At 50.0% G+C, this 24003-nt stretch overlaps 1 protein-coding gene across 1 annotated transcript in view; it reads right to left on the reverse strand.

The window, feature by feature from the left end:
* The window catches only part of LOC119398654 (alcohol dehydrogenase [acceptor]-like), a 169085-nt gene that overhangs the window by 66552 nt on the left and 78530 nt on the right, over window positions 1-24003 (reverse strand). Inside the window, 1 exon segment of the mRNA XM_049417379.1 lies at window positions 19791-20026. Coding sequence (XP_049273336.1) covers window positions 19791-20026 — 236 coding nt within the window.

The following is a 24003-nucleotide window of genomic DNA, read 5'->3' on the forward strand; positions in this document are numbered from 1 at the left end:
AGAGAAGTAGCCAGGACTTGGTTTTTCAACCACGAGCTGGACTTCAAGGATTGGATCTCATTTACGTACCAGTTGCGATAGATTTTCGCGAACCCTTGAATGCGCTCAGACATCGCGAAAAAGAAGTTAGCGCAGCGTGTCCAGCCAACTGGCGAGTCATACACTTCTTACATAGATGTCTTCTCCCTTTGTCGCCGCGTGAACAGCTCAATGACTGGGACTGACAGGGTACTCCACCTGCTTAAAAGCATTGGGGCTGCGACATTCAACGTCATTGTAGTGCAGAAACCCACTACAGTAAATCGTCGCCACGTATCAGCGCCTTGATGAACTTCATGTGCTACTTTGCAGCCTGACACATCTCATATGAGCGCAACCATAGACAACGTGCTACGCGCGTTGATTTGTTGCATCATTCAAGAGAGAAAGGGAGAAATAGATGAAAAGGAGGAGGCAGGGAGCTTCACCTGGCAGGAATAGCCGGTTTGCTACCCTGAAAAGGGGTGGGGAAATAGGGGTCGGAAAGAGGACACGAAGATAAAATAAAAAAAATTGACACATGCACACACATGCAGGACGTTCCTATCAGAGCCGTTCTGATAGACCGGTTGAACGCAGAAAGCCCAATGGCGCCTGCAGAACCTTCTTCTGTGACCTTAAGCCGTGTCGGTGGCGCAGGATTCTTTCTTCTGAAAGAGTTTGGTCGTCCAATTTACCAAGCGCGTTGAAAAGCGACTGTCTTTGCGAACACTACTGGGGACAGTCGCACAGAATATTCTAAATCGTTTCATCACTTCCGCCGTGGTCACAAACGGTGGTGTCGGCCATTCCTAATGAGATCTCCAACCACATGCTGCGTCCTGCCCTCTCGAGATCCGCACGACGTTTTCTGTCAGCAGCCTCCGCAACGTCGTCAGGGAAGAACTTGTTGCCATGACGTGCGGGGAAGTTCCCAGACTTGACACTGCACAGACGTTAACTTATGATTAGGTTGCTGCCCTAGCGCCTTCTCAATAGACACCACCCCACGGGCCCACAAGGCACGGTTCGGTGATTGTTCTGTCACCACGAATGTCGCTTCCACTCCAAACGCCTGGCGTCCACCTCGACTAGTATGCTACTATTGTGCAGACTATGGCCATATTTCCGGGTTTCGCCGACGCCGTCAACAGGACGAAAGATGAGGTTACGGCTGCTATAAAATACACGTGTTTCCTGATTCGGTTTCACAACACAGTCTCTCCTACCAATGTTACAAATGCCGCTCACCATCCCCGCAGAGCAGCGACGAAGCCGGGGCTTCTTGTCTCCCACCTCGCCGCTCTATTTCACCGATGCGCCGCTCCTAATCTCCCCTTCGACCCCTTACCTCCGCCCGAAAAACTGAATATTGCAGCTTCGGGAGGGAAAGCTGCATCTTTGGCGATAAGTCAAACTCCTCCGCAGAGACCCCAAATGTACTGTTAGTATGCGTTCAAGGTGTAGGGACTCGAGCATTGGAAGACATGGGTGCAGCGCTTTCCGGCATTGGATTTTACGTGTGTTCTCACTTGCGAAAAGTGAAGAGGCCGTAATACTGCACCTCTTCTTCACTGCGTGAATGCAGTTATTGTTCGATCTGTTGGTGTGCGAACAACGCGACTTTTCATCGATGGCATACTTCATCACATTCATTTTCTGGTGCTGTCGTCATGTAACCACACACTTATTTTTAAGATGAGACTATCTCTCCCCAGCATCGGCCGTGATATCTTGTCATCGGCGAGTAGTTCATATGGCGTACACGGAATTTTCATCTGATGGCGATGCTCGCATACTGGGTTTCGTCGCGGCGGCCGATTGTTCCATTCTACCGGACAAGAATATTCTCAGGTTGACGTCCGAAACCATTGCTAATGGTGATGTGTGTCATGCGATCGCTGGATATCTGGTGGGATTCTGATTGAGCATAGCATCGCCCTCTTTCATGACAGCAGAGTGTCGGTCACTGCATGTAACCTTACATATTGGCCACATGTTCTGCCCCAAGGTACCACTGCGGCATGCTTTGCAGACACCGAATGTCTTACCCTAACGCCTCTTCACACAGACGCACCATTGTCGTCTACTGCTAATGATGACCATGTGATGTCCATATCCTGGCCTCCCTGCTGCTCAAAATAAAGATCTCTTACCACTACTTCGAAAACACATTGCTTCTTTTGGCATACACTCTTAGGTACTGGGGCGCACTTCTGTCCTATTGTACCGCGTGGAAACCGAGGGCAATTATATTGTACGCCGTCGACCGCCGTCGTCCGCAGAGTGCTAAATAATGGAGGAAAACATCAGTGGCATGCTGAAAGGTGACATCATTCGACCATCGTCCAGTTCTTGGTTGTCGCTTCTTGTGTTGGTCCGGAAGAAGGACAGCTCGGTATGATTTTGCTTTGATCACTTAATAAGGTCACGCGATGCGATGCCGCGAACTGACGACGCCGTTGACACCCTCCAGGGAGCTGAGTACTTCGCGAGTCTTAAAGCTTCGATCAGGGTATTGGCAAATGCCTATGCATGAAGCGGGCAATGACAAGACATCAGCATACTACCCTCGAGCCAAGGGCATAACAGGGCCATTCCACTGCACACTAACTGGTACAATATCCATGTATATCGGCCCAGCTCACGACAACTAGGACACTATATCACCATTTGTGACCTTTGCCCATAACGCCGTCGTCCAACGCACTACTGGGTACTCACCATTCCACCTCATTTACGGCCGTCCGGTGACATTCATGATCGACACTTCAATTTTACGCACTCCAACCGGCAAATAATTATACTACACACGAACAGTTCAATTCGAGACTTGAAAAATGTCAGACACTTGCTCGGCTCAGTACAGAAGCCAGTCAGCGCGATCGCAAGCAGCGTTATGACAGCTCCCATCGCGATGACTCTTTCCATCCAGGTGACGAAGCGCTGCTTTGGATGTCTACTCATGCTCCCGGATTCTGTGAAAAGTATCAGTGGAGATTTCGTAAACCCTAAATGATTAAGGAATCTCCTGTAAACTGTCGTATCACTCCCGTTGATGTTTCTCCCGACCGTGTCTGAAACCAGACTGTGTCGTGACCAGCCTGGCCACGACACACGGCGCACGGGGAAATTGTGAGCATTATCCATATACTTAATCTTCTCACCTGTTACTACTCATCATCACTGCTTTGGCCTGAGCAGTGGCGGCTCAGGCTCCGGTGTCAGTAACGAAGTGTCTTGTGGCCTTAACGTTGTCTCAGCAATTATTCAGCGTTGTCTGAACGTTGTCTAGCATTCATTCAATGCTGTTCATTTCAAGGGCTGTCCAACAAGGTCAAAACCTTCAACCACATGTGCATGGCTTGAAAACACAAATTTTATGACTAATAAGAGTGTGCTGACAACGACAGACTCATATGTTTGCAAGATCGCCCGCTCCCGATTTATCTACATGGCTAGTTTCACTGAGGCACGTAACTGGCAAGACGAATATCACCTAACGATCCTACCACCAAATTGCAACATCCATTTGCTTATCACCCCTGGTCCCGAAAGAAGAGGCTTTGGATATTAAAGCATTTCAGGGGTTTCAAGCCAGTCAGCAAATTGATAACATTTTTGAGAAAACCTAGGAAATTCGCTATTACGACTTTGCGAAGAAGGGACGTGTTTACCATCCAGCAGTAGATAAAGAGGGCACCGGATCGATTTAAACCAAACATTTTACAGCATCAAGGGTCATGAACTCACATCCAACAGTAGATTTTGATGGCGTAGATGTCTGGCAACGCTGCTGCCACCACCTATGTCCGCGGCAGCTATCGCACACCTTAGACAAAGAACAGGGTTCGAGGCGGATTGAAGCCGAAGCATCCGCGTGGCAAGAAAGTACTCTGCGTCAGAGCCACCCCAGTGCTTGCTCCTTTTGCCCCAGAGTTGGGAAGGTGGTGGACCGTGTGTTGTAGATAAAAATTATCATCAGCATGAGCCCCGACGCGCCATCTTCATCCTCTTATTTATGGGCTTCCGCTCCTTCCTCTTCTGCGGCGCTACCAGAAGATGCGCGCCAATTCGTCCGACGAGGAACGCAATAACTTGATGGGTGACAGAAGAAGTACACAGAGATAGAAAGAAAGCAATAGAAAGGAAGAGATAGAATGTTTTGGCGAAAAATCTTTTTTCCTAGGCGACATTCGAACTCGCGTACACATGATCTGAATGCGAGCGTGCTAAGCAGTTGGCTATACAGGCACGCTGACAGCATATTAGCATTGTTTAATATATAACAGCAAGATGATGGGAAAGAGAAGTTAGGGTGAGGATGAGAGATGCGAGTTCGGAGGAGGCAAACGAGGATAGGTGCGCGAACAGAGAGCGAGATAGATAGATAGATAGATAGATAGATAGATAGATAGATAGATAGATAGATAGATAGATAGATAGATAGATAGATAGATAGTAGAAACAGAAATGGATAAAAAGAATAGGGAGAAACAAAGAAATGAAAGAAAGGGAGACCGACTACAGAGAGAGAATCAAAGACAGAAAGAGAAAGGTAAAAACTAACAACGACAAAATTATGAGAAATTGAAGAAATAGAGCAAGAGACAGAGGGGGTGAAATAGTCGGAGATAGAAAGAGATATAACGCAACATAGCCAAAAATTATAGAAAAATCAGAAAAAAAAGCATAACCATGCAAGCAAAACCATGTTGCATAGCCAGTACATTACTGCAAGTATAGTTTGGCGTGTGGCATCATCTTCATGACCGACACACGCTCTCTTCGTTATCTTCTTCCTCTTATGCTCCTAGTGCACTAGCTCTGCTGTCACCCAGCCTCGAGCAATTTTCTGGAAGCTGCGCAATTTTTGTTAGAAAGAGAGCATGTACAGGCATCATGTACGGCGAGGAGCCGCGTTAACAGATGCATTATTGTGTGGCAGAAGAGTATGATCGAACCAGGCGTCACACCATGTGCGTTGTGCAGAGAGCAGCTGTTTTAAATCTTCTCACTCATTACAACGAACTCAGCAACATTTCTTCATCGTCTTGATGATCATTCAACACAGCAACGTCAAAGTGTGCAGCTACGAAGATATGCATATTGTCTTAGGAAGGCGTTGTGGGTGCTTTGTTACTCCATAAAATCGATCATTTACTGCCCAGTGAGTATATCGCAACTGTATTTGCAGGTGCTCTGACAGAGCTTACGACGGGCTCTACAAGTCCGCGCCGCCAGCTTACGTTGTGAAGTTCCGCATGTTCTGCGCAGGCCTGGCGGCTTGTACAACGGAGCACACTACAGTGATGCTCCGCCCCGTTTTAAGTATTACGTGAACAGCGCATGGATGAACGCAGCCGGATTATCGGAGCCAGCCACAGCGAATGCAGGTAACTACAGTCACTTACCGCGATAAATGATTTCGAAGGCATAGTATTGGAGGTGATATTTACCGATTTATCCCATCGGCGGACTTCCAAATCTAACACTCAACACTAAGCTTATAATCCAAAACTTGGTGGTTATACTTGCCAGCAGATAAAGGGGCAAGGCAGGTAACAAATTGAAATGTACGGTTCCCTATGGACAACGACGACCAAAGTAGAAAAGTGTGGGCTAAGAGCGTAACAGAACCCCAAACAGACACAAACGATGCAGTTCAGAGCATAGGAAAGCGTCTCACGCAGAGATGCTTGTTTGAATGACACATTTGTGCTAGCCTACCGCGATGATGCCTTGCAGCTAAAATTGCAAAAAAATAATTCTACTATTCATGCTGTCCGAAAATCGCCAATACACGCTTGTGCAATCTCAAGCGTTTGTCTTTCTAACAGTGAAAACTATGCGGTCTTTTACAAGCGAAACATACTTTATAGTCCTACCCCCAATCTACCGCTCTACCTTGCGCCCGACTTACCGACCCAACACAATCTTTGCACACTTTTAGGACATCTTCGACCTTGACGACCGCCCTCTCAGCTCGTTGTTAAGCATGAACACAGGCGATGTTAGTTCGATACTACTGGAAAACCCTACAGCTTCTCTAATACTGAGCGTCACATTATCCAGCATGAAGTCCACAAGATGCTTTCTCAGAATGTCATCAAGCCTTCCTGCAGACCATGGCGGTCCCCTGTTTTGCTTTTTAAGAAGGACAGCAATTGGCGATTTTGCGTTGATTATCGGCATCTAAAGATGATCGAGAAAAAGAACGTCTGCCCTATGCCACGCACAATTTTTTTTTTTTCATGGACCTCCGCGCCGGGTGCTGGCAAGTTGTCGATGACACGGGAAGTGGGAAGACAGCCTTTAGCAGTTTGAAGTCATGCCATTCGGTTTATGCAATGCTCCCGCCACATTACCCGTATAATGGATGCCCTCCTGTACGGCTTCAAGTGGTCTATGTGTTTCTGCTACCAGAATGACATAGTCAGTTTTTCTCCACCTTTTGCGACGCACCTTGAAAGGCTATAGAATATCTCATCTGTCTTCCGTGAGGTGCGACTGCTGCTAAATTCGGTCATTGTGAAATTTCTGTGCTCAGACATCTGGTTGATTCATTCGGTGTTCGCTCTGATCGAAATTCAATATGCCCAGTGAAAGATTTTCCTGTGCCAGCCTGTTCCGAAGACGTTCGCAGCTTCTTGGCGCTCATCTCTTTCTTTCGTTGCTTTGCAAACAACTTTGCCGACGTCAGGCGCCTTCTCACTCAGTTTCTCAATAAAGACGCTGCCTTCGTCTCGGGCACTGAGCAAGCAGATGCTTCCTCCAGTCTGGTACAACTGCTCGTTTCCCTCCATATTTTCGCTCACTTTGATGTATAGCTACAACAGAAGTCCGTACCAATGTCAGTGGCCATGGCATCAGTGCAGTCCTGGCCGAGAAACAAGAAGGACCATACCGCGTGGTTGCCTATGCCAGCAGTATTCTTTCTCCTGCTGCATGGAAATATTCAATTACTGAAAATGAATGCCTGGTGCTCGTTTGGGCAGTGACCAAATTTTGTCCGAATTTGTACTGCTGGCTATTCACACTCATCAGCGATCATCACGCTTAGTGCTGACTTTCATCCCTCAAAGGCTTGACGCCGCCTTGGTTGTTGGGCTCTGCGCCTCCAAGTATTGGACTAGTCAGATGTGTAAAAAACCGGCCGCTTGCATCTAGACCATTACACCAACCGAGGCCGCTACTTTCTTTCCAACGTGGTTAATGACCTCCTGCGTAACTAAGCACGCTTTCGACTGCTTATCATCCGCAACAAACGATCGAACCAAGCGTCTTAATCGGAGCCCTTCCTGACATACTCTTCCTGTATGTGTCCGCCGACCAGTGCGACTTCTGGTCACATTTGTCCATAATTTCTCTCGACACAATACAGATGGCTTCTATCAATTTTCATTAGCTTCGCCGCGATTCTACGCTACTTTTCGACACACGCCTACCAACCAGACTAAGTCAGACGTCGGAGTACGCTCGAGAATCAATAACGAATGCCCCATAATGACGCCAAGTTGCTCGACGACGACTAGCGGACTCGCAGAACAATCACGAGCGCATATATCACGATCGCTATGGTGGCATACACTACGCGCCCGGTAGACATTGTGCTTTGATCCTCGTCGCCCTGCGTCGCACTTTCGGAGATGCTGCTTGCACGCTATTCCGGCTCTTACTGCTTTTAACGCTAAGTGACGAACATCACCTACGAAATCACCCCTAGTGACCCCACCGTAGTTCCCTCTCGCACTGACATAGTGCTTTTATTGATAGTGGATTTGAGGCGCCTCAAACCATATCATTCGACCGCCTCATTAGCACCAGGTCGGTGTTTCAGCCACCGGAAAATGGCGTAACAGGCTGAAGACGACGACAAAGAGGACAAGAAAGAGGACGACGTCTTGGAATTTCGCAAGCTGGGCGCCATTTTGATATCGCATTGGTATAGCGCAGTTCAGTTTGAGCATAAAGAAAAGAGGCTACAGCGAAGAAGAAAACACAGGCAACCGGATGAGCGCTCATCCTGTTGCCTTTGTTTCCTTCTTCGCTGTAGCCTCTTTTCTTTATGCTCAAACTGAGCTGCGCTATACCAATACGATATCACAATGCAACAACTTGGCCATTCTGCAGTACTGGGCGCCATTTGTCGGCCGTTTAGGTTATTGTATTTATAGTGTAAATTTTGCCTCGCGGGCTTCTTTTTTCTCATTTTTATGTTGCTAGTCCATTGCACGCACAGCCGCCGCCTTGCGCACGCCGCGCCCTTGATGCATGGAAAGCTTCCAGATTTTCTGAGAAACTTCTTATAGGCTTGAGGGCGTAAACGCGAACAGTTATTCTCGAACAAACGCAGCCACCAGCGATAGGGCTCGAATGTTCGATGCTGCATGTATAAATGCCGACGGGCCTTACCGAAGAGCAGATTACCGACGGCGGACGCTCCGTCCGCCCTTATCAGTCTGCAGCGTGTATTGCTGTAGTGGGCCTTTCCGTTTCCCGGTCACAAGTTCGGCCAAATAAAGAGTTTCAACTCGGACACGGCGATTGCTGCCCGCGTCGACGTCACGGCCTCGTGACAATATACTGCCACGTCACAAAACGGTATCTTTTATTGCGATAGCAATTATATGGATAGTCTCGGCTGGATTTTGCCGTTGCCGTCGCCGCCGCCATGCACCGTGTATATATATATATATATATATATATATATATATATATATATATATATATATATATATATAAGCCCCAAAGCAATTTTAATTCAGCAAAATTCTCCCGAAGCGGGGAATCGAACCAGGGACCTCTTGCTCCGCAGCGAGTGGCGCTATCCATTACGCCACGAAACACAGATCCTCCACGTAGCTAACGGCGAGCGTTATATTGTTAAGCGTAGAGTTGCAGTATTTACAGTATATTGCCGCATGGTTGTGTGAGCCCCCTCAGGTAGAAGAGGACAAAGAAGTTCGGACTGAGCCGCTTCTTGGCCTAACCAGCCCAACGCGCAGAACAACGCAAGGTTCTCGTCATAAGTGTGACAAGATTGGTGAAGGTACTGGGTACGACGACTCACGACTCACCCCATGCACAAGACCCCGCCCGGTAGCCGAAACACAAGCCCTGTGCCCGTGAACACTCCAGTTCACAGAGCAAGCCGCCGCCAACGAGGCTTACCACCGGAGGCACCGGAACACCCTACTGACGCAGTGACTATGACTTCACCTCAAGCGGCCATGGAAGTTCCTACGTCTTCTACGCCGATCTACTGCACCGTTCAGAATCCGCTGATGCCTAGTCCCTTTCACGGAGAGCTGTTTGAAGATGTAGATGACTGGCTGAGTGAGTTTGAACGTGTCGCAGTGATCAATTACTGGGATGACGCCGCAAAGCTCCGCAACGTCTATTCCTGCTTAAAGGACGGCGCCCGAACATGGTTCTTGAACAGAGATGATGTCTTGACATCCTGGTGCGAGTTCCAGCATCGCCTCTTGGAGACCTACAGGAGCCCCGACCGCCGCGAACGTGCTGAACGTGCACTGCACGCACGCGTTCAGACGCCGAACGAGACCGTCACGATGTACGTGGAGGACATGACACGGCTTTTCAAGCGAGCGGATCCTGCAATGCCAGAAGAAAAAAAGCTGCGCTATCTTATGCGAGGTGTGAAGGAGCAGCTTTTTGCTGGTCTGGTGCGGAGTCATCCAAAGAGTGTAGCCGAGTTTCTGACTGAAGCCGCAACGATGGAGAAAGTACTTCATCAGCGGTCTGCCCTATTCGACCGGCAAGTGAATACCGCATCGTCTCCCGAATTTCGCGCCACCCTTGGGAGCAACAGCACTGAATGGATTCGCGAAATCGTTCGCTCTGTCGTCCGCGAAGAAATGCAGAAGCTGTACGGGCCGAGACAACCCGAGGTAGGCTCCATCGCCAGTGTTATCCGGGACGAGGTCCAGCAGCTGCTGCACAACCGTCACTATCAACCGATGCCTACCAATGTGGAACCGGCTCCTGTGTCCACTGATATTCGGAGCCGTACGTATGCCGAAGCCTTGCGCATGCCGGTCTCTTCCTTGCCGGTCGCTAGCCCCGCAGTCCCGATCCAGATGATGCCGCCAGTTGCAATTCAATCAGCACACGCTGGTTTGGACATCGACGGTCGCCGTGCACCTACGCGGAAGTCTGATCTCTGGCGTACGTCGGACAGAAGACCTCTCTGCTACCATTGCGGTGAGGCCGGTCACATCTACCGCGAATGCCCGTACCGACAGCTGGGACTGCGCGGTTTCGCCATTAATTCGCCTCGTCCCCAAGTTGGTCAGAGGCCAAGGGAAATTGAATACCTCGCCCAGCAACGTGTACCCTTCGCACGACGTCAATCGCGGTCACCATCTCCACGGCGACCCGCAGCCATTGGGCCACGTTTCGGGGCGACGGCACGGGGACGTTCTCCAAGCCCTCGTCGGGAAAACTGAAGGCAGCGACCTTCGGGGGCGAGGTCGCTGGGACTCAAAGTGCGGAAGACCTCCCATCGACGCTTGCGCGAAACGCCGAGGACATTAAATCCCCGTTTGAGTGCAGTGCCAGAGAAACGCCGGAATCTACATCTGAACACAGTGACCGAGTCTCGCTCGACATTCCTGTGCTGATAGACGGTCTTCAGGTCAGCGCATTGGTGGATACGGGTGCAGACTATTCAATTATTAGCGGAAAACTGGCCACTAGTCTTAAGAAAGTGATGACGCCACGGAATGGAACACGTATTCGCACAGCTGGAGGACATGTTACACCATTGGGTCGCTGTACCGCAAGAGTGAAAATACGTGCGTCAACATTTGTGGTGACCTGCCTCGTCCTCCGCGACTGTTCTCGTCAGCTCATCCTCGGCATGGACTTCCTTCGCGAGAACGGCGCGATTATAAACCTCCGCGAATGAATGGTGACCTTCTCGACGCAACGCGCAACAGATCGAGACGCCGATAGCTGTCGTAGACCTGCGCTGCGTGTTGCTGACGAAAGCGTGACGCTGCCACCACGAGCGACTGCTTTCATAGAGGTCACTTGTGAAGATCTCCGAGACGGTGACGCGGTCGCCGAGAGCAACCTATCACTCTTGCTGCTTCAAGGTGTGTGCGCAGCCCGAAGTCTTGTGCGTGTTCGTGACGGACGGTCACAGATACTTGTGACGAATTTCAACTTCGAGCACCGGCATCTTTTCCGCGGCACCACTGTGGCCTAGCTGACGTCACGGAGTGCTTCGCGTCCGAGGAAATGAGTGATGGTGACAGGTTTCTGGACCATATCGACGTCAATTCGAAGCTTTCGGACGAGAGGAGGGCCGCACTTCACAACCTTTTGAAGGAATTTCAATCTTGCTTCGCCTCTTCGTCTCGAGTCGGTCAAACGCCCCTCACGAAGCACCGAATTATTACCGACGATGACGTTCGCCCAATCAGACAGCAACCTTACCGTGTTTCTGCTAAAGAACGCGAAGCTATTCAGACACGGGTAAAGGAGATGCTCGATGATGGTGTTATTCAACCGTCCAGCAGCCCGTGGTCCTCGCCAGTCGTTTTAGTGAAGAAGAAAGACGGAACGCTACGATTCTGCATTGATTACAGGAAGCTCAATAGCGTCACCAAGAAAGACGTTTACCCGCTTCCACGGGTCGACGACTCTCTCGACAGGTTGCGACACGCCAAGTATTTTTCATCGATCGATTTAAAGAGCGGCTATTGGCAGATAGAGGTTGATGAGCGAGACCGAGAAAAGACAGCGTTTGTAACTCCAGATGGGCTTTATGAATTCCGAGTTCTTCCTTTCGGCCTCTGTTCTGCTCCAGCCACTTTCCAGCGGATGATGGATACCGTTCTCGCTGGCTTGAAGTGGCAAAGCTGCCTTGTATACCTCGACGATGAGGTCTTCTCTGAGAGCTTCGAAGAACATCTCAAGCGCCTAAGAATGGTTCTGGAAGCCATCCGTTCTGCTGAACTCACGCTAAAACCCCAGAAGTGCCATTTCGGGTATGAAGAGCTGAAATTCCTGGGACATGTCGTGAGTGCGGATGGAGTTCGGGCCGATCCAGAGAAAACTGCAGCCGTCGCCGCCTTCCCTGTTCCGTCAGACAAGAGAGCAGTGCGACGTTTCCTCGGCTTGTGTGCTTATTATCGTCGGTTCATTGCCAACTTCTCGAAGATAGCCGAACCGCTCACGCGACTGACCCGAGACGATGTACCCTTTGCCTGGACTACAGAACAAGAGGCAGCTTTCGCAGAGTTACGGCAGCGAATGCAAACAGCACCTGTTCTAGCCCATTTTGACGAGAACCTTGCGTTGTTCTGCGCGTTGGGCTGGTTAGGCCAAGAAGCGGCTCAGTCCGAACTTCTTTGTCCTCTTCTACCTGAGGGGGCTCACACAACCATGCGGCAATATTTACAATACGTAAGAGGTGTAGCGTTGACGCACTATGACCAGTACAGCAGCATCGATCTAAGCCGAGACACTTCAACTTCGTCTTCGGCTAGTAGCGTCCTCTAGTCCACAGTGGCACAAACACTTATGTGATATTAACTCCCGGCGGCAGAAGCACCGTCTCGGTGCGTCGGGTCGGTGTACGTGATGTAGGGTTTTAGTCGGGAAACATGCACAGTCTCAGTAGCTGGTGAGGGGGACGAAGGCTTGGGGGTGAGTGGCGAGATCTCGTAGGTGACTTCGGTTACTTGGCGAAGAACTCGGTAAGGTCCAGCGTAGCGCGGCAGCAGTTTTTCACTCAGGCCAACGCGACGCGAAGGCAGCCAGAGCAAGACCAGGGAGCCAGGGCTGAAACGCACGTCCCGATGGTGACTGTCGTACAGGCGCTTTTGGTCGCCCTGAGACGCCAGGAGTCGATCACGGGCAACGCGACGTGCCGTCGCCGCTCGATCGATGGCGTCGTGAGCGTAGAATGTGGTTGAGTTTGCCTCTGAAGGAAGTAGCGAGTCGAGAGGCAAGAGCGGGTCGCGGCCATACAGCAGATAGAACGGAGAATAGCCAGGAACGTCGTGACGCGACGAATTATAGGCAAACGTCACGAACGGTAAGGTGCAGTCCCAATCGCGGTGATCCTCAGACACGTACATGGATAACATGTCCGTGAGTGTACGGTTCAAGCGCTCAGTAAGTCCGTTTGTCTGAGGATGGTAAGCGGTGCTGAACTTGTGGGACGTTGCACAAGAACGGAGAAGGTCGTCGACAACTTTCGAAAGGAAACAGCGACCTCGATCAGTCAGCAGCTGACGAGGAGCACCATGGTGCGGCGTTGGCAGAGCTCGCAGGAAGCGACGTAGCGCCGATCAGAGCGGTATAGGCCAGGCCAGAAGAAACGTCTGCGCACGCGATCGTAAGTTCTGTAAACGCCCAAATGTCCAGCGGTGGGAGCATCATGCAATTGCGAGAGGATAGATGGTCGCAGGTGCTGAGGAACAACGAGAAGCAGTTCAGCACCGTGTGGTGTCATATTGCGTCGATATAAGGTGCCGTCGTGCAGGACAAACATACGGAGGGTGCCGTCCCTTTGTTCTGAGGTGAGGCGTTGTATAAGAGATCGCAAGTGTGGGTCACGACGCTGCTCGTCGGTGACGTGTAGGAAGTCGCTGAGCGACAAAACGCAGGCATCCGAATCAGTTTCGGTGGTGTCAGGTGGGTCGATGGGGTATCGGGAGAGGCAGTCGGCGTCCTTGTGTAGCCGTCCAGATTTGTACGACACAGAAAATCTTTATTCTTGGAGGCGTAAAGCCCAGCGACCGAGGCGTCCCGTAGGGTCTTTGAGTGAGGAGAGCCAACATAAGGCATGATGGTCTGTTACCACGGTGAAATGTCGTCCGAACAAGTATGGTCGAAACTTGGCAATGGCCCAAACAAGAGCGAGGCACTCACGTTCTGTGATCGAGTAATTTTGCTCTGAGGGCGATAGAAGGCGGCTAGCATAAGCGATGACACGATTCACCTCCCGCTGCCGTTGGGACAAAATAGCACCAATGCCATGGCCACTTGCATCCGTACGAACTTCAGTGTAAGCGGACGGATCAAAATGACCCAGAACGGGCGGATTTACAACGCGACTCGTAAGCGTTGAAAATGCCTGAGCTTGCTCTGGTCCCCAGCTGAGTGGGCTGTCCTTTTTGAGAATATTGGTGAGAGGACGAGCGATTTCGGCGAAGTTCTCAATAAATCGTCTGAAGTAGGAACACAGCCCCAGGAAACTTCGGACATCAGCAGAGGTACGAGGAGGTGGAAATTCGCGGACTGCGCGCACTTTGTCAGGATCTGGCTGTATGCCAGTAGCGTCCACCAGGTGACCGAGGACTCGTAATTGACGACGGCCGAAATGACATTTCGCAGAATTGAGCTGCAGGCCTGCTCGTCGGAAGACGTTAAGGATGGCCGAGAGCCGGTGGAGATGGCTGTCAAACGTCGGTGAAAATACAATAACGTCATCAAGGTAACATAGGCACGTGGACCATTTAAAACCACGCAGAAGAGAGTCTATCATGCGTTCGAAGGTGGCTGGGGCATTACATAATCCAAAAGGCATCACTTTGAATTGGTAGAGACCATCTGGGGTGACGAAAGCCGTCTTCTCGCGATCTCTGTCATCGACTGCGATTTGCCAGTAACCAGAACGTAAATCGATGGAACAGAAATAACTGGCACCATGTAAGCAGTCCAGGGCGTCATCAATACGCGGAAACGGGTAAACGTCCTTTTTCGTGATCTTGTTCAGATGACGATAATCTATGCAGAACCTCCAAGTACTGTCCTTTTTTTTTACTAAGACGACAGGGGATGCCCACGGACTGGAGGAGGGCTCGATAATGTCCTTCGAGAGCATTTTCTCGACCTCTGTTTGTATGACATGACGTTCTGCCGCCGACACACGATAGGGACGCCTATGGATGGGCGGAGCGTCACCAGTGTGGATCGGATGGGTTACAATGTCGGTTCGACCGAGCGGGCGATTGTCGAAATCAAATATATCTTCGTAGGACATCAAAACGCGGCGGAGGGCATCAGCGTAAGAAGGTCGTAAGTCAGGAGCTATCATTTTGGCGAATTTCTCGTTAGATAGCATCGTCGAAGCCGAAGGTTGAGCCAACTGAGATGGTTGTTCATAGCTGAGAGCAGACACTCCGGACTCTTCCAAAGGGGACAACACAGCGAGAGACACACCCTCAGGAAGAGCTTGTGGAGACGAGCCAAAGTTCAGGATAGGAAGCCACGCACGGTTGTTGGTGACTGTAACGATGGAGCTAGGGAGAACGATTTGGCGCTCTAGCAGGACGTCGAAAAGTGGGGACACAACATAATTACCATCCCGAAGTGGTGGGTATGGTGACATGAGCACATAAGTGGCAGCGTCAGGTTGCAGCCAAACAAATTCAGTGCAGCGAAGTCGGGACTGGATATCTGCGGTGGTGTCGGCACAGCACTGGGGTAGCTCAAGCCTCAGAATACCGGTTGAGCAGTCAATAAGGGCAGAGTGAACAGTCAAAAAGTCCATTCCGAGAATCACCTCGTGAGGGCACTCCGCAAGTACAGTGAACAGAACTAACGTTGAGCGGTCGGCGATGGTAATACGGGCTGTACACATTCCCATTACGGCTGTTGTGCTGCCGTTGGCTACGCGTAGGACAGGCGACTCGGCGGGCGTTAGCACTTTTCGAAGACGGCTACGAAGGTCGGAGCGCATGACCGACACCTGAGCACCAGTGTCGATGAGGGCTTTAACGGGCACATGATCAACAAAAACTTCGATTAGGTTTCGTTTAGGAGCAAGGGTCAACAGAGGTTTTGCAGTCAGGGTCGTCAACGCAGCCTCACCTCCAGGGGCTGCATTGGTTAGTTTCCCGAGAAGCGGCCTGAGTAGGATGGGGACGGGGGACGCCGACATGTAGGCGAACGGGACTGACGGCGCTGCGGTGAGGGCGAACGGCTATTGGTGAATGGAGGAGCAGCAGGGCCAGTATTGGGCGGGTCGGCTTGGGGTGACAGAGGACGAGAGGCGCGTTCGTAGCGGCGGTCAACATATGGTCGAGGCGATGAATTCCAGCGGTCACGGCAGTGGCGAGAGATATGGCCGATCCGGGAGCACACGAAGCAGATTGGTCTGTCGTCCCGTGTTCGCCACTCAGATGGGTTTCGGTACCGATTCGAGAAATACTGTCGAGGTGCAGCAGAAGCAATGATCGGAGCGGTAGAGGTGGGACGGGGGCTAACGGCGGACGGGATGTCCATATTCGCAATTTCCTGGCGAACAACAGCTTGAATTAGTGAGATTGTCAGATTGTCATGCGTATGGGGAGGACCACGAGCGCTCGGAGCCATAGTCTCAAGTTCGCGACGTATGGCTTGCGTCAAAGTTGGTGATGCTGGTTGAAGCAACGGCGCAGGTTCGTTGCAGGATGAGGTCGGAGCCGTATTAGGAAGCCGGTCGAAGCGTTGGACGATGCGCTTGCCTTTTGCTTGTTCGAAGTGGCGGCACTCTTTAATGAGGGAATCAACTGTTGTGCAGCTCCTACAAAGCAAGAAGTTGAATGCATCGTCGGCGATGCCCTTCATAATGTGTCCGACCTTATCTGCCTCCGGCATGTTGCTGTCCGTTTTTCGGCAAAGTGCCAGAACGTCCTGAATGTAGGAGATGTACGATTCGGTGGACGTCTGGGCACGGGAGGCTAGCTCCTTCTGGGCTTCCGCTTGGCGTCCGATTGGTCTCCCGAAGAGATCACGTAGCCTCTCTTTGCAAATGTCCCAACTTGTGAGCTCGGTTTCGTGCGTCTCAAACCACGCCTTTGCGGTTTCCTCCAGGTAGAATATCACGTTCGCCAGCATAAGGGTTGGATCCCACCTGTAATTGTTGGCAACGCGCTGGTACATCGCCAGCCACTCATCGACGTCTACCTTGCCAGTACCGGTGAAGATTCCCGGATCACGTAGCGGGTTCATGACGTATTGCACTGGTGTCGAAGTGGCCGGGACACTTTCGGTAGCCATAGCAGCGGAACCGATGTGACGTCCGCTGCGGAGATCCAGGTCCGACTTTCGTAGAGACTACCCAGCACCTCCACCAAAATGTTACGCGTAGAGTTGCAGTATTTACAGTATATTTACAATACGTAAGAGGTGTAGCGTTGACGCACTATGACCAGTACAGCAGCATCGATCTAAGCCCGAGACACTTCAACTTCGTCTTCGGCTAGTAGCGTCCTCTAGTCCACAGTGGCACAAACACTTATGTGACAATATAAACACCCTTTACCGCTGGACGGACTGAGACGGCAGGCGATAATGAGCGTTTCTTAATTACCAGCGAGATGGCGCTAGGAGCGCGACGGGCGAATTTAAAAGTCGCCAGCGAGTTCGCTCGCTTCTTATATTGGCGCAGGGAGAACCTTGCCCTTCCGCTGTCTGCTCGCGCGGTTTTCTCGTGATGAGGGGAAGAGGAATGTTTCAAGCTTTCACCGCGATGTCCGCGCTCATGTTACGGAGCGTAGGAAAGTGGCTCGAGCTGAAGGGACGCCGCTAAACGAACAAATAGAAGATGAGCGCGAACTATCAAGTGTCGCAGCTCGACACTTGAAGCACGCTAGTTTCCTTCGCTGCTTCGGCCGCCTTTGCAACAGGAGCGCTGTTGAAACAGAGTATCCATTGGCGAGCCTCACTTCGTATAGCATTAATTTCTTGCTATCGCATTCATTGCTTCGCCCTTGCGACGAAACTGACTTTTTTGAGGGACTCTATATTTTGAGATTGCAAATTGCTTTTGGTCTAGTGGGGGCTTATAACGCCCGCCCATGTGTAAGTATACCGGTATATTTCTGCTATCATTGCGACAGCAATTATATGGACAGTCTCGGTTGGTTTTTGCCGTCGCCGTCGTCCTGCTGCGTATAGGTGTAAGTATGTATATATACATCAATATCCCAAAGAAAAATAAATCAGGAAAATGCTTCCGAAGCGCGGAATCGAACCAGCGACTTCTGATTTCGCAGCGCGGTGCGCTAAGCACTGCTCCACAAAGCGTAGATCCCTCAGGTAGCTAACTGCGAGCGTTATATACACACCCTTTACCGTTTGCAGTCCTCCGAGACGGAGGCGCTTATAAGTGTTTCTTCATTACCTGCGAGATGGCGCTAAGAGCGCGACGGGCGCACGTGAAGGCGTCGGCCAGCTCTCTCGCTTCTCCTAACATTTGCGCAGGGAGGACCTTGCCCTTCCGCTGTCTGCTCGCACGGGCGCTCGAACAAGCCACAGGCCGGGCTAGACCGCGCGCGAGCTCACGCGTGCGGTCTAGCCCGGCCGTGAACAAGCTACCGCAGTGTTCATGATTCTCAGCAGATGGAGTTACGTGGTAGCTCACACCGCGCGTCTCGTACGTGTAGCTAAAAGCGTTTCAGATGTCATGAACATAACGTACGTGCACTTTTCACGTTTGCGTACGAGAAGTCCCTATGTACGTGAAATTAAAACTGCCTAGTAGCTTCCGGGTAGTGATGGACGCACGGTAGTTGCAGCGCGTCCATCACGGGCCGCTTTTCTTGCTGTCGCATTCATCGCTTCGCCCTTGCGGCGAAACTGACTTTTTTTATTTCTTCAGAGAAATGCCGCAGCTTCGGCCGGGAGCAGAATGCACGTCCATTAGCTTCAAAGCTCAACACTTTAAGCGTTAAGCCCCAACGGCTGTCATAACAGCAAACAGATATGTGATTAGATATGTGTTTTCAGGCGCACGCAATTAATCACGTAGGCTTCTTCGACGTACACACTGCTTCAGTAATCAAGAGCGCTTCTGTTTTCTCTCAGCCGCGAATAAAAAGCAGCATCCGTGTTTGGGATGTTGACGTGGTGACTGTTTCTCTTTTTGTGTAACGATGCCTCGTGTACTAAGCTGTTACACATCTGCCGCTCAGCACGAGCCACGTATGAAGCTACCGCAAGCCACTCAAGGGCATGTGTTTTGTACTAATAAGATTGTGTGCACGATACTAACTACGGAATACACTGTTCTACGGGCACCAGGCCCAGCGATTGTGCTACAACATAGTGTAGTTTATGCATGGTTACATGACACGTTTGATATGAAGCGTGGGACGACCGACGACATTACTCTGAGTGTTACTGTACTAGTTATTTTCAGTGCCGAGAACAACTTATTTCACTCGTAAGTTCCACGTTATTTGATGCTTTGACTGCTCAAGTGCACTGTTACAGCAAAGTTCCGGCATAACCTTAGGGTTAAGGGGCAAGTAATGCCGCGTGCTCATCGAGCTGGTGCAACGAACCATACATGAAGGCACAGCGAAAAAGCAACAATACAACGATGAACAGGATGGAGCAAGCGCGTGGCATTGAAGGGAACACTAATGACACCGTTTAATTGTGGGAATTACCCGGGGAGTACCTTCAAATATATCTCAAGTGAATTGTTCCTCGAGCCCTGATCACCAGTTTGCACCTCTTCGCCAGTTCCTTCCATCCACGTCGCTAGAGCATGCAAAGTTTATCTGCCGTGTGCTGACACCATGCGGAAAACTGCGCCGGTTGCATGTACAGTGGGTGGTCACAAATTCCCAAGCTGCGCTGTTATAAGGTTCCCTGGGATATTGGCCTGGGAGGTTTTTACCACCCCTACACATGCATGCATTAGGGCTGCGAGGCAGCACCTGGAGAAGATGGAAAATTAATATGATAGGAAGACGGATCAAACCAGTGATCGTAGAACGGTTCCGCAGATGCCTTACCTGATCTACCATAGAGAGGCAGGCGTGATGCTGAGGTTCAGTAAGGTATTGCCAGTCGATCTCGCTGCCGATGAGCAGCGGTGCGAACAGTGGAACCTGCGTACCGAGGAGCTGCAACGGGGTCCGCGGGAACATCGTGAAGTTCTCCTCCGTTTTCCCGGCTTCGATCAGAAGCACCGTCCTGCTTGGGTCAGCCGACAGGCGGTTGGCTAGTACGCATCCCGCCGAGCCTCCACCTACTGTGAAACGTCATCAAGTGCATGAGTTCATGAAATAAAATAAAATTTTATCCGAGTAATCTCCAGTACTGCATTCTCAAATACATTTCTTTTCAAGCATAGCAGCCACCGCCAGTCATAGCCCTGCATGCAGTGATTGGTTCTAGGTCGTTCCAGTTGATCTATGACTGTCTGGAGGCCTCCAGAATGACCGCAGCAGTTAGGTGCTTAGTGAGGCTTTGAGGTTGCCTTTGTGTTTAAGTTTTACCGAAATTAGAGAATATGTTGTTCGTACTGTCCTTGTTTTTATTTTCTTGCTTTTCGGTTATCTTTTAAGTCCCGAATAGCTTTTCGAAACCACATGCTCCTGAAGTATATGTGTAAGTAGAACCGCATGTGTGTTAAAGGTAACGTTGGCTTTTCTATTGGGGGGATTAGATCATCCAGTAGCGGAAACTTTAAGTGAGGCATTTGTGTTTGATTTTTTTCTACTTGTTTTGGGGGTAACAGTTTCTTTTTCGGGTCCGCTTGCCCATGAGGTAAACATGCGACTAAATACCTTTGGGCAAATTCACTCCATCTAACATTTGCGATGTCACGTCTGGTGTTCCCCAGGGCAGTGTACTGGGTCCATTACCCTTTTTAATATATATTAACGATTTGCCTGCTAACCTTTCATCGACAGTTCGGTTGTTCGCGGATGATAGCGTCATCTACCGCAAAATTCAATCTATTGACGATCATCACACTCTCCAAAATGACCTTAATCTAACCTACAGGTGGTGCGAAGCTTGGCAGATGTCCCTTAACGCCTCTAAATGGAATTTATTCTCGTTCACTAGAAAGCGTACCAACTCATCCTTTCTCTATACTATTGATAATAACATTGTTTCAGCCACACTATCGTACAAATATCTCGGCGTTCACCTTTCATCAGATTAATCATGGACTACGCACATAGCAGCTGTTTCTTCAAAAGCCTCCCAGTCTCTCGGCTATCTGCGCAGAAATTTGCGCAACGCTCCTTCTCACGTACGCGCATATCATATGTAACTTATGTTCGCCCACAATTAGAGTATGCTTCATCCACATGGTCACTACATCAAGATTACCTTATTCGTACGTTGGAAGCCGTCCAGAATAGGGCCGCGAGATTCATCGCCGGTAACTACAACTATCATTCAAGCATCACCCTAATAAAACACGACCTTGCATTCTTGTCACTGGATCGACGACGCGTCATTGCCCTTTTATGTTTATTTCATAGGTACATCTACAGTAACAAATTCCACTGTTTGCCGCTTCATCTTCCTCTGCGCACATCTCGACGCATTCACAACGCACGTAGTTTCATGCGCATTCATGGTCACACACAGACATTTAACTCATCGCCATTACCTCGAGCCATAGCACATTGGAACGACCTTCCAGATCACATTGCATCCATCTCTAATCGTGAAACTTTTCGTGATAACCTGATTTCGTTGCGTTTTTCTATTGTATAACTTTGTTGCACCTTGGTGTTTATCATTTGTGTTTTTTTGTTTATCATTTGTATTTTTTTAAATTTTTGTCTTTTTTTTCAATGTATATACTGATGCCCCCTTACTCAATGCCATTTAATGGACCTGTAAGGCATTTTGAAAAAAATAAATTGAATATGTCAAATTCTGGTATTGCAGTCGAGTGAGTTTATGAGAACGTGGTGCGTAAGTGGGCTGACTATATTGATAGTGTGGTGTTTGATGTGCAAGGTATTGACTGCGCATATTTGCGCTTTTTTTAGTGGCAGTGCATATGGTAGGGCCTGCGTTGTGTTTCTTTTTCTGCCAAGCCCTTGCAAGGGGCAGACACAGGTGTGTCGTTCTGGCCATGCGTGGTAAGAATAGCGGTAAAAACACCGCTTCAGTTATCCCCGTCAGCCGGCCACCGCTATGAAGACCCGAACGAAAATACATTTGCGTCGCTACGTCACGGCAATGCATTCAAGGAGCAGAATGCGTGCCGCCAATCTCCTGTGTGTTACCGTTGTGGGGTCGCCGCACACAAAGCTACGTTCTGTCGTCGACAGAGAGACAATATCGTGATGAGATTGTCCATCAGCGTTTCCTCGAATGGGCGATGGTCACAACAACGACCCCTGGCCCACCTATTTCAGGAGCACCACACGCAGAGTGAAGCGATGTGGCATCTTTCCCGCTTCAGATCGTATTTTGACGTTTCCGTCTGCCTAACTGCGCCGCTCGCCTTCACCGCGACAACGGCTGTCACCACCGCCATCGCCGGCAATCTATCGGCCGCGACCGATGGAGGTGAGGTCGCCCGAAAGGATTCGTCGCAGATACCTCCGGCAGTTACGATGTTCAAGAACAAGATACAGGTGCTAATAGACGACTTTTGTGCAAGGGCACCGGTGCCACAATTCAAGTAATTTCCTTCAAGAACCGCATTGGCCAAAGTGTTTTGTGTTCTTTGGGCGAATAAACAACATTTCGTGGTGTTGATGGGGAAATACTTCATTCTGTAGAAGTTTTCCCCATTAATTTCACGTGTTATTGGCAGGAAAGGTGTTCGCAACAGAGTTTATGGTACTCCAGCATTTTACACACAATGTTATGATCTGCACTGACTTTCTCCAAGATAGCGGCGTTTTCGACGACTGTGGAACAGGGGAAGTTTCGTTGAGCAGTGCAACTGTTCCTGCCCTCGATGAACCGCAGCCCGCGGAGGATGCTCCGATTATTTCACTGAGCTAACAGTGCCGTCATGGTCAATGAGGTCAGTTGCCGTATTTCCTTCAGTCTCTGCCACATCATTATTTGATTCTGTGGTTGAACTTGTCACTGTTCAATATGCTAGGAAAGGCATATTAGCGCCTCGTTGTGTTGCATCGGTTAATAAAAGAACAACCTTTCTGTGGGCGCCTAGCTGTTACCATTGCCGGTTGTGCTTCCTAGATTAATGAAGGTCGGAGAGTTCAATGATGACATCAAGAATTTTATCGCTGTCATTAAGAAAGACGAAAGGGAGACGTGTTCCATCACATGCGAGCACAGTTGCTCCTACGAGCGCAGAGGGTAAGCATGATTAATATTAATATTATCTGGGGTTTAACGCCTCAAAACTGGTAAGCATGATTAGCAAGACTTTACGGTCACGCGAGCAGCATATATTACTCCACCTGTGGGAACGTCATCATCCTGTGTTTGACTTTTGGGAAGAGGAGGCGCCACTATCTCTGCCGTATTTTCGCGCTCAGCGCAGGATTCGTACAAGCGTTGCTCACCTGATCCGGCAAAAGCATCAATGATAGTCGTCTTCAGAGAGCAAAGTTATTGGATCAGTATATGCTGAATAACGATGTTATCGAAGAGTGCTGCAGCCCGTGAGCCACTCCTGTCAGTTTAAATAAAATGAAATATGCTTCCTGTAGGCTTTGCGTTGACTACAACGACTTGACGCCCTCACTAATAAGGAAGAATATCTGCTGCCTCTTATTGACGATGTCACTGAGAGCTTGCAATAGGCTTTGTTTTTTTTTTTTCAAATCTGCGATCAGGATATTGGCGGATACTTATGCACCCTGTCAAGGACAAGCGCCGAGTGTATTGTTTTGGAATTCGGACATAGATGGCTGCTGTCCGGTACAGTGAGTCATCATCCGCGCATGCCTCGAAACGTCAGCTCTCTATCGGAACGTGCTACGGAGACAACACTACCGCAATCCTCTCCGAGATCGGCGCTCGTCCTTGTCTTGCGTGGTGAAACACTAAAGACGACTAAGACGGCAGCGAGCGATGCGGCACGTTGCGGACAAAAAGTGAGAGTCATGTTCGTGAGGGCTACCCGGGACAACCTCTGGGTAGCCTCGTGACGTGTCGCACTGCTGCGAAGGCTAGTGTCCGAGGCATGCCCGGTACCTGGCCTGTTCCTGCGTTGTCTGGTTCCTGCCTGCCTGCCTGAACGATGGTTGCGCCACCACTCCTACTCAAGCT

The sequence above is a fragment of the Rhipicephalus sanguineus genome, chromosome 7 (assembly GCF_013339695.2).
Source record: "Rhipicephalus sanguineus isolate Rsan-2018 chromosome 7, BIME_Rsan_1.4, whole genome shotgun sequence".
Lineage (NCBI taxonomy): Eukaryota > Metazoa > Arthropoda > Arachnida > Ixodida > Ixodidae > Rhipicephalus > Rhipicephalus sanguineus.